Raw genomic sequence first — 11,139 nt, forward strand, 5'->3', positions numbered from 1 at the left:
AAGTGAAAGAGGAGAGTGAAAAAGTTGGCTTAAAGCTCAACATTCAGAAAACTAAGATCATAGCATCTGGTCCCATCATTTCATGGGAAATAAATGGGGAAACAGTGGAAAGAGTGACAGAGGTTATTTTGTTGGCTCCAAAATTATTACAGATGGTGACCGCAACCATGAAATGAAAAGATGCTTAGCTCCTTGGAATATAACTCATGACCAACCTAGACAGCACATTACTTTGTCAACAGAGGTCCTTCTAGTCAATGTTATGGTTTTTCCAGTAGTCATGTATGAACGTGAGAGGTGGACTGTAAAGAAATCTGAGTGCTGAAGTATTGATGCTTTTGAACTGGGGTGTTGGAGAAGACTCTTGAGAGTCCCTTGGACTGCAAGGAGATCCGACCAGTCCATCCTAAAGGAAATTAGTCCTGAATATCCATTGGAAAGACTGATATTGAAGCTGAAACTCCACTACTTTGGCCACCTGATGCAGAGAGCTGACTCATTTGAAAAGACCCTGATTTTAGGGAAGATTGAAGGCAGGGGGAGAAGGTGATCACAGAGGGTGAGATGGTTGGATGACAGCACTGACTCAATGGACATGAGCTTGAGTAAACTCCAGGAGTTGGGGATGGACAGGGAGGCCTGGTGTGCTGCAGTCCATGGGGTTTTAAAGAGTCGGACATGACTGAGCGACTGAACTGAACTGAATGACAGTTGTATACATGTGGTCCTTTTCTAATTCAATAACTAAATATTTATGTGGTAAAACTATATATTTTCATTATCACTTCTGCATTGTAGCTTTTAATGAATAACTCATTATTTAATAAAGCTTGTCATATTTTAAAAAAGTGTTAGTTGCTCAGTCATTTCCAACACTTTGTGACTGCATGGATTGTAGTCTACCAGGCTCCTCAGCCCATGGAATTCTCGAGGCAAAAATACTGGAGTGGGTAGCCATTCCTGTTTCCAGGGGATCTTTCCTACCCAGGGATGGATCCTGGGTCTCCTACATTGCAGGCAGATTCTTTACCGTCTGAACCATCAGGGAAGCCCTCTCATATTTAACTATTAGACAATTTCATGTTAAATGTTTTATATAAACCTCCTGTATTTCCTTAGTTTATATTATCAGAAGAGGAATTTCTGAGGCAAGTTCCACTTATATGTTATAATTTTAAAGTGTATTGACAAATTTGCCCCAATGTGTAATATCACTTATATAACATTAAAGTGTCTGGATCTATCTTTAGCACTGTTGGGATTATGGGATCTCTAGGAATTCCACTCTTATCTTTTGCTTGAGTTCTGAGTCAACTAGCAAGTAAATGGATATGAAAGTACCAGTTTTATTATAAAGATATTGAAAACATGGCATTGAATATCCCAGTAAGAAAATCTTGATTAGTTTCATCTCCAGGTAGGCAGTGCTACAAAACCAAAACTACCCACTACCTTGGACAGATCCTTCTGCTGAATGACTTCAAGGAGTCTGAAATCTGTCTGCTGAAAAGATAGTTCAAAAGAGGAAACGGAATAGGATGGGGCTTCCTTGGTGGCTCAGAGAGTACAAAGTGCCTGCAATACTGGAGACCCGGGTTCAGTCCCTGGATTGGGAAGATCCCCTGGAAAAGAAAATGGCAACCCAGTCCAGTATCCTTGCCTGGAAAATCCCATGGATGGTGGAGCCCGGCAGGCTATAGTCCATGGGTTCACAAAGAGTTGGACATGACTGAGCAATTGAACAACAATAGATGGAACAGTCAGGATTCACAGTAAGCAAGTTTAAAGAGAAATCGAGAAAGCCATTGGGACTGGAGAATAAATTGTGTAGATACAAATAGCATCAGAATTCAGGTTTTGTGCTGACTCATCCTTCCTATTGGATTCATTGACTCCTTTTTCTTTTATGTCTTTGAGAGGAGTGCAGTGTTTCTAATTGAGTTAAGAAAAGCTTGCTTTACTTGCTTGTTTCTCAGTGTGTTAAATAAAGGGATTTAACATTGCTGAAATGGAACTAATAAGGAGAAAAATTACTTTGTTAATAACTACCTCATTCTTGGGTGAAGATTTCACACAAATGAAGATGCAGCTAGCATAAGTGATGGAGACAACAATCATGTGGGAAGAACAAGTGGAGAAGGCCTTCTTCCTTTGTTGGGCAGAGGGAAATCTTAGAATAGTGTTGATGCTATAAATATAGGAAAGAACTACACACATGAATTGATGATGAAGGTCAGCACAGTGCACAAAATAACCCTCTGTTCTATCAGCCACATATCTAAGCAAGAGATCTTCTGGATATGATAAACATCACAGTAAAAGCGATCAATTTCTTTCAGATCACAGAATTAATGGAGTTATTATAGATGTCTCCTCTGTAAAAGGTTATTCTTCAGTGTTTCTAAGGGATTTATTCAGCTTTTTTTTTAAACAAAGCAACACTAATAACTACCATTGGTTTTCCATAGATTCATATACACACTAAACACAGAATAGTAGACTTGAGACAAAATAAATAGGAAATTCATGACATTTAGGGGAAGAATAGTGTCTGTGGAAAAAAGGTACCAAAAATGGCTACCTCTTTTCTTGCTGTCCACACCCTCTGCAATGTGTGCCCCTAGTTCCTTCCAAGCACAGGTGATTCTGTTTTCCTTCCTTGAATGTTGACTGGCCCTATGACTTCCGTGGCTAATAGAGTGTGTGTGGTAGAACGGACATTGTGCCTAGGAATCCAGAGGCCTTGCTTGCTTCCATTCTCTCCCCTAAGGCCTCGTCATCTTACCATGTGAATCAGTGTTAGCTAAGCGATCAAACATCCTCTGGAAGAGGGTTCATTTATCTTAGTAAGGAGTCATTCAGTTTCTAAGTATGATAATGAGGCCCTATTTGACAAGACTCAATCATCTGTGAGGACAGTCCTATAAACCTATCCAACTAAGATCAGCTGATATCTGCTCAAACTGGCAAAAACCACAGTTGATCCAGAAACTTAAGTTTTAAACCACTGATTTAGGGATGATTTGTCATTGCATAATAACTAACTGCAGGATGTGACAGGTACATATATGAGGGCCTCCACACAGAGGGCTAGGGAGGGACACAGGAAAGGAAATCTTTGTATAAGGTGATGCCTTGAACATGGCCTAGAAATGAAAGTCAAAAGCATTCCAGTATGGACCATTGAGGTTTATGGTGAGAAATGTGAGACATGGAAAGGAATAAATAACCATATGTAGAACATTTTTATTTGAGAAATATTAGTGAAGGATATATCTTCTGTTTTTTTAATGGTAAAGATAATCTTTGTGGAGACAATTATGTCTTCATATTGCATTCTTTGTTTATAACCCAGGGCTTCCTTGTATTTTGCTGGTTTAGTTTTCTCGATGTATAGAATTTTAATTTGCTGAGATTTGATGACTCCTTTTGGCTTAATTTGGCTATCTTTAGGATGTGAATTTTATTATGTATTTCAGCACTAGTTTTATTTCATCATCATAAATATGGTTTTAGTGTCTCAGCAGATTTTATCAGACCACTGCCACCTGAGTGATGAATTAATGTAGAGACTGTGCTGTTTAATTTAGAGGGAATCTAATGAATCTAAGAGACATTACTTTGCCGACAAAAGTCCGTCTGGTCAAGGCTATGGTCTTTTCAGTGGTCATGCATGGATGTGAGAGTTGGACTGTGAAGAAAATTGAGTGCTGAAGAATTGATGCTTTTGAACTGTGGTGTTGGAGAAGACTCTTGAGAGTCCCTTGGACTGCAAGGAGATTCAACCAGTCCATCCTAAAGGTGATCAGTCCTGGGTGTTCATTGGAAAGACTAATGCTGAAGTTGAAACTCCAGTACTTTGGCCACCTCATGTGAAAAGTTGACTCTTTGGAAAAGACCCTGATGCTGGGAGGGATTGGGAGTGGGAGGAGAAGGGGACGACAGAGGATGAGATGGTTGGATGGCATCACCAACTCAATGGGCATGATTTTGAGTAAACTCCGGGAGTTGGTGATGGACAGGGAGGCCTGGCGTGCTGCGATTCATGGGGTCACTAAGAGTTGGACACGACTTAGCGACTGAACTGAACTGAACTGAATGAATCTAAATCCTAACACTTTGGGCTTTGAAGTTTCTTTTACAAGATAGATGTGGATCTCCACATGTCTAAGCTCATATATTTCTTCTCCAACATTAAAATCCTTTCATTTTTGCTCAAACTAACCTACAGTTTTTCTTGAATAACTAACTCTTGCTTGAGAAGAGCAATATATGTATATATAAAATCATATATGTACCTATATATTTTGGATATTTGTACTTAGAAGACAATTGATACTATTACTCCATTAGTTTCCTGTGAGTTCAAGGATTCAGTTTCTTCCACATAGGATATAATAGTTCTTATATTGATCAGAGGCAGGTTAGAATTCAGGAAAGACCTTTCTCATGGAAATATAATATCATGTTATTTTGATTTGAGATATTATCTTAGATAAAGTTTATTTTCAACAGGAGTGGACATAACTTGTTTATATCAAATATTTAAAATGTGATTTCAAATCCAGGATTTAATAATAACAGTGATATAAGCATGCTAATACAAATAGAAAATAGACCAGAATACAACAGCTTAGATGAAGATTGTGACTTCAAGTCTCAATGATCTTTTAAAATTTATATTATGATGTTATGCTTCATTTTAACATTCCTTTACTTCCTTGAAATCAATGAAATTCTTTTGATTAAGTCTGTAAAAGCTTGTTTCACTTGTTTGTTCCTCAAGCTATAAATAAATGGGTTTAACATGGGAGCAACTGAAGTAGTAAGTACTAACACTCCTTTATTAATTGCCACTTCATCCTTTGCTGAAGGTTTGACATAGATGAAGATACAACTTCCATAGGTGATAGAAACCACAATCAGGTGAGAAGAACAGGTAGAAAAGGCCTTCATTTTTTGCTGAGCCGAAGGCAATTTTATGATGGTCTTGATGATGTATGTATAGGACAGAGCTACACACAGAAATGTCCCAATGACAGTCAACACAGCAACAGTAAAAACCATCTGTTCTAAGAACCATGTGTCTGAACAAGAGATTTTTAGCACAGGAAAAGCATCACAGAGAAAATGATCAATGATATTAGAGTCACAGAATTCCAGCTGTAAGCCCAGGGAAGCTGGTGGAAATATGACCAGACAACCTGCTATCCAACAGCAAATAACAAGTCTTCCACAGACTCTACTGTTCATGATGATTGCATAATGTAAAGGTTTGCAGATGGCCACATAGCGGTCATAGGACATGATGGCTAGGAGAAAAAACTCTGTTGCTGCAAAAATGAAGATAAAAAATATTTGACTAAAACAAGCATTATAAGAAATAGTCCTATCCCCAGTTGATAAGCTGTATAAGAATCTGGGAATGCTGACCGTGGTGAATAAGGTTTCTAAAAAGGAGAAGTTTTTGAGGAAAAAGTACATGGCAGTTTTAAGGCGAGAATCTACTAAAGTGAGTATAATGATGGTCAAGTTCCCAGTGACACTCAATGTGTAGGAAGCAAATAGAAATATAAAAATCAGAACCTGCATTGGAGGATCATCTGTTAGTCCCAGGAGAATGAATGTAGGTAATGATGTATGGTTTCTCATCACTGACTTGTACTTCTTCTCAAGCTCCTCACAAAGTCAAGTGACACTGAACTGAGAAAACCTGTATGAAATTATGAGCCCATGGCTACCGGGTAAAAAAAAAAATCCAATCTATGCAATGAATAGTCATTTTCTTCTTTGACTTGACAACGATGGATCAAAACTCTGGAATTGTCAGCTCTTTTGGTGTTCATTATAGGTATCCTCAAATTCAGGTTTTTCTGAAATAAGTTTATACTAGAGTCTGTATGTTTAACTCTTTGCATGTTCTCATCTCTATTTTTTCAATTACTCTAAATTTTGTCCCTAATATTCTGAAATGTATTTAGCTATAGAATTAGAAAGGATCATCTGGGCCGTAAGATTTTGTGGATTTGATAGTATTCTTTTTCTCCTGAGTAGTAATTCTTCACTAGTCACAGGTTTGAAGGAGCTCACAAGTTGCTTGAAGTGTAGGTTTCTGTTAAATGCAAATTAATGACATTTGTATAAAATGTCAAACTGGAGGCCATGTGTGCAGTATCTGAATGCTTTTACTGCAGTGACCAAAGAGTTATTTCATTTTATGTATTTTACTTTTGGTATCAGAATTGTCATCTAAATAACATAGCTTTCCAATGTTGCTATTACCTTGAAATTTCTACATCAATACCTGACCTTCCCTCCATTTGCACTCTGATAGAACACAGTGTTGGATAAATACAACATAAACGAGTTACCTGATGCAATACTGGGCAAAGAAATTATGACAAGGAAAAGAAAATCCTGAAAGAATTTAACCTCAGTTGTTTGTACTTCCCAGGTCGTGAAGGAGAAGGGGAGACAGGATGAGACACAGGCTGGAGACCAAGAACACATGACAATTCCTTTTCAAGTAGTGATTTGAATTGGATCCTGAAACAGAAAAGTGGCATCAGTGGAAAACTGTGAAACTCCAAATGAATTCTATATGTAAATTAATTTATTTTAACCTTATTTGATTCTCTTTTTCAGTGAATCCTTCAGCCCTCTGAGACCCTCCAAGCTGGAGCTGCTAGCACTCTCCTCTCTGTGTTTCTGGGAACTCACAGAGAGGTCCTCCAGTGCGGTGTGTAAGCTCAGTTCCTGGGCGCCTGGAAAGCGAGTCAGGAGCAACTATTTGTCTCTGCTTCTGACTGTGGGTGGGGGGGCACCCAGAGGGCATACGGGACTCAACAGCAGAGGTGGAGACACTCTCACTGCCTGCCCAGTCTGGCCATAACTCAGACCTGTCCTTGTATCAGTATTGCAGCACTGTTTACAATAGTCAAGACATGGAAGCAGCCTGGATGTTCATCAGTAGATGAATTGATAAAGAAGATGTGCTGCATATATACATCACAACGTTGTGTGTGTTAGTTACTCAGTTGTGTCTGACTTTTTGCAATCCCATGGACTGTAGCCCACCAGATTGCTCTGTCCGTTGAATTCTCCAGGCAAGAATACTGGAGTGGGTTGCCATTTCCTTCTCCAGGGAATCTTCCCACCCCAGGGATTGAACCTGGGTCTCTTGCTTTACAGGCAGATTCTTTACCATCTGAACTATCAGGGAGGTCCACAGTCACGTTTAATTCAGCCATCAGGGACGCCCACCATTATGTGTGATTCAGATAACTGGTGCGAAGCTGCTATAGAACACAGGGAGTCCAGCCTGGTGCTCTGTGATGGGTGGGATGGGAGAGGGGAGGGATGCTCAAAAGGTGGGGATATATACATAATTATGACTGATTCATGCTATTTTATGACAGAAACCAACACACAATTGTAAAGCCATAATCTTCCAATTAAAAAATAAAAGATTAAAAAAAATCTTTTTAAAAAAGATTTTTAAAGAAAAATAAAGATTCCACATGAAAAAAATCTCTATTATTTGCATACAGTGTCAATTCCCTAGTTTTATTAATTCCTGTATGATTACACAGGTTGCTACCATTAAGAAGAGCTAAGTTAAGAACATCTGGGAACTGGCTGCACTATTTTGTCAACTCTTCTGTTAAGAACAGAATTATTTTATAATTAAAAATTTACCAAATAGATATAAAAAAAGAAACAAAACTGAAAAAGTGAATAGTAATTGCCAAGCACTTTCTATCTACCTGGCAGGGTGATGGGGCAAGTCTTTACATGGACTGTTTGTATGGCACATATGTCCTTTTCTCCAATTTTGTGCTTCTTCATCCATGTTTTTGGGGGTGATGTCCATTTTATATTATCTATAAGTAAGGAAAATATCCTTTGAAATTAACATTTACAGTTAGAACTAATGGTTTAATACTAATTAGCAATACCTGAATAGTGAGGATTCTGTCTATACCTAAAATCCAAAATTATAATATCAACTTCAGGCTTCCCTGGTGTCTCAACTGGAAAAGAATCCACCTGCAATGCAGGAGACCTGGGTTCGATCCCTGAGTTGGGAAGACCCCCTGGTGGAGGGCATGGCAACCCACTCCAGTGTTCTTGCCTGGAGAATCCCCATGGACAGAGGAGCCTGGACGGCTGCTGTCCTGGGGTCACAGAGTCGGACATGACTGAGCGATTAAGCGCAGCAATAGGACCCGAAATGCCTGGGATCTTTGACCCCACAGTACACTCGTGTGATGAGGATGTTCATGTTTACAAAGGAATGCTACCTGTGAAACAGCTCTGCAGAGTGCTTCCACCAAAGGGAGCATTCACCTTCCACAAATCAAAACAGCATTCTGGACAAGTTTGCAAGGAGTCTGTTTCCTGATACAACTCTGTTCATTCCCAGCTTCCCACCCCTGTTCTTCCCTTTGTTAGACTGATACCGATACCTATAGGTTTTTCAAGTCTTGGCTTAGTGTCACTTCTAGCAAAAAACTTTCCTGGAACTTCATTGTGCAAGTTATTGGCTTCTATTTTTTGCCCCTCTAGTCCCCTACACTTATCTCTTTGTTACCACTAAATATGTGAGTATAATTTTACTAGCATTGAGCTATTCCTTGTTCTTTGAGATTCCACGACAGTTAGCACTATTCAATGGTTATCAAGAGCTCAATAAATATGTTTAATGTAAAATTAATAAATTTTATATGTGCTTTTCTGACTCAGAACGAGCAGTCTGTTTTCTCTTCTAGTGACATTTCCACTTTCTTTTGTGCTTCCCTTGTGGCTCAGTTGGTAAAGAATCTGCCCGCAGTGCGGAAGACCTGGGTTCCATCCCTGGGTTGGGAAGATCCCCTGGAGAAGGGAAAGGCTACTCACTCTAGTATTCTGGCCTGGAGAGTTCCATAGACTGTATAGTCCATGGGGTCACAAAAAGTCTGACATGACTGAGTGATTTTCACTTTCACTTTCCATTTTCTTTTATGCGCAGTTTTTTAATAAGTATGCAGTCCCAGTTGGTTGTCTTCAATTTGTTGTCTTCAAAAGTCACTTAGATTCTTTCATGTTTTATCTTTCTTGGGGTATAAATGACATAAGAATGCACATACTTAATATATATGCTATATATAACCTCTGTTGTCCATTTTCCTTCATTTTAAAAAATGAGGTCTTTAAAATATAAAAACGATTCCTTGCTTCTTGGAAGTGCAAAAAAGTCTACCTGTCATATTTAGTCCCAGACTAAAAAGAAAGTCATTTGAAATTTTTTTGTTTTGTTTAAAATTATTATATATTTGGTCTTCTCTTTCATTACACACCCAGCAGCTGACTCAAATATTTCCTATCCTGTCACTGACTGAATACCTTGTTGTTTTCCTCCACTGCTGAATCACAAGGTATTTGCCTTCGAGCTTCATGTAAATGATTACTTGGAGTTTCACTTGGTTGTTTAAAAAAAAAAAAATTCCCTTCCTAATCATAGGAAAGGCAGATATCAGGTCCCACTTGGTGCCTAGTCCCACTGTTTAGCCTAAAGTGTTTATAGAAAAACAGAATAAGGGAAGCACAGGGAATGTTTTGCCTAAAAGTTAGCCTCCCTACCTCAACACCAGGTTAAAGTTCATAAAGGGATAGCATAGTATTTCCAGTGGTGGGCCAGGAGTGAACTGTCTCTGCAGCCCACATCCCTGCCCTCAGTCCTGTGAGAAGGGCGCTGGGTACCTGACTCTCCCGAGAACCTCAGGCAGCCTGTGTGTCCTGAGGAGACTAAACCTTCCTTCCAAAAACGCCACCGTATTCTTCAGTCATTTGTATTCCACTTCTTAATAACACTCATGAAATTGACATTGATATTGATACATATCTTGAAAAATGAGTTTTCATTAAAATGGGAGAGACTTTTAGAAGATGGGGTCACAGTCTTATAAAACATAAGCAAATAAGTTACTCAATGGAGCTACATTCAATTATTCTATACATAGGTTTTTTTTTTTTTTTTTTAATGAAGGTCAGATTAAGGCAGAAAACACTTAGGAGCATCCCTCTAAAATTCCACTGCATTTAGAAGAACTTCATCATATTGATACATGAAAACAGCTACTCAATGACTGAGAAGTCATATTCCATAAGTGGTTGTTGAAACTGTTTGTAAAATATTAAACTGACAGATTATGTAAGTTATTTTGGTATAGATAGTTTCCTCAGAGGAAAGCACCATTTTAGAGTTCAGAAAAGGCACAGAAGGTTATAAAAATACTTCTCTCATGGTCATAATCTCAGATATTCGCTGAACCCCAAAGTGATAAAGAGTGAAAAAAGTTGTCCAGGAAGACAACTGTTATGGTGGAGAGATGTGGGTGGTCTCTGACCATTCTTAGGAGCACAGACATACTCACAGAGGGCTCTGTAGTTGAAGAGTTTTCACTAAGTTGTCCTCCACCCTCACAAAAGGAAGTTTTTCTCAACAGAAAGTCTGCCTCGCCCTGAGCCCAGGAAATCTCTACTCTGGAACTACAGAGCTAATAGTAGTTTAAATGGCTAAGTAGGAATCTCTTTCTGTTGTTGGGAAAGTGTGATTTTCTGATATATCTGGCAGAAAGGCATATTTCTAAACTGACGCAATTTTTCTTTTAAAAAAAAACTGACCTAATTTTCAATTAAGTGAGCAAACAAAGATGTCCTTGGTGGTTCTGTCTTAAATGTTACTAATAAATCTCTTATGTAATGGACTTTGGGGATAGGACAGGAAACCCAGACTTGGAGAAAATGTCTTCAGAGAGGCACTTGTAAATAACATTAGCATCAGAAGCAGGCCAGGCATGCAAAAATTAGTATTAGATTACAAGATAAGAGGCAACTATCTGTTATTTTATTTAAACACTATGTTAGCCATTTGTAACCTGATAAAGACAAATTTTCCAATTTGTTAACCCTGTAAAGTTTGTAATTAATTTTTAGTGTCAGTAAAACTATTCAATTTGATAATAATATAAAAACATCTTTTATCAAAACAACAAAGTGATAACTTACTATTGATAGTGTTCAGAAATATCTCCCAGATCTTCATAATTCTTTTGTTTTTATATCTCACGGGGCTTTTTTAGAAAGTGAGCCATAGTT

The 11,139-nt window shown here is 38.4% G+C and overlaps 1 protein-coding gene across 1 annotated transcript; it reads right to left on the reverse strand.

Annotated features, from left to right (window-relative positions):
- Positions 1–4,713: 4,713 nt before the first annotated feature.
- LOC122678374 (olfactory receptor 6C2-like) lies at positions 4,714–5,652 on the reverse strand. Its single transcript, XM_043879047.1, has one exon. The coding sequence runs from the start codon at positions 5,650–5,652 to the stop codon at positions 4,714–4,716; it is 939 nt and encodes a 312-aa protein (XP_043734982.1).
- Positions 5,653–11,139: the final 5,487 nt, after the last annotated feature.

The sequence above is a fragment of the Cervus elaphus genome, chromosome 3, assembly GCF_910594005.1.
Source record: "Cervus elaphus chromosome 3, mCerEla1.1, whole genome shotgun sequence".
NCBI classification, from domain to species: Eukaryota; Metazoa; Chordata; class Mammalia; order Artiodactyla; family Cervidae; genus Cervus; species Cervus elaphus.

Coding starts and splice junctions, on each gene's coding strand:
- LOC122678374 (XM_043879047.1), bottom strand. CDS start 5,652: ATGAGAAACCATACATCATTACCTACATTCATTCTCCTGGGACTAACA.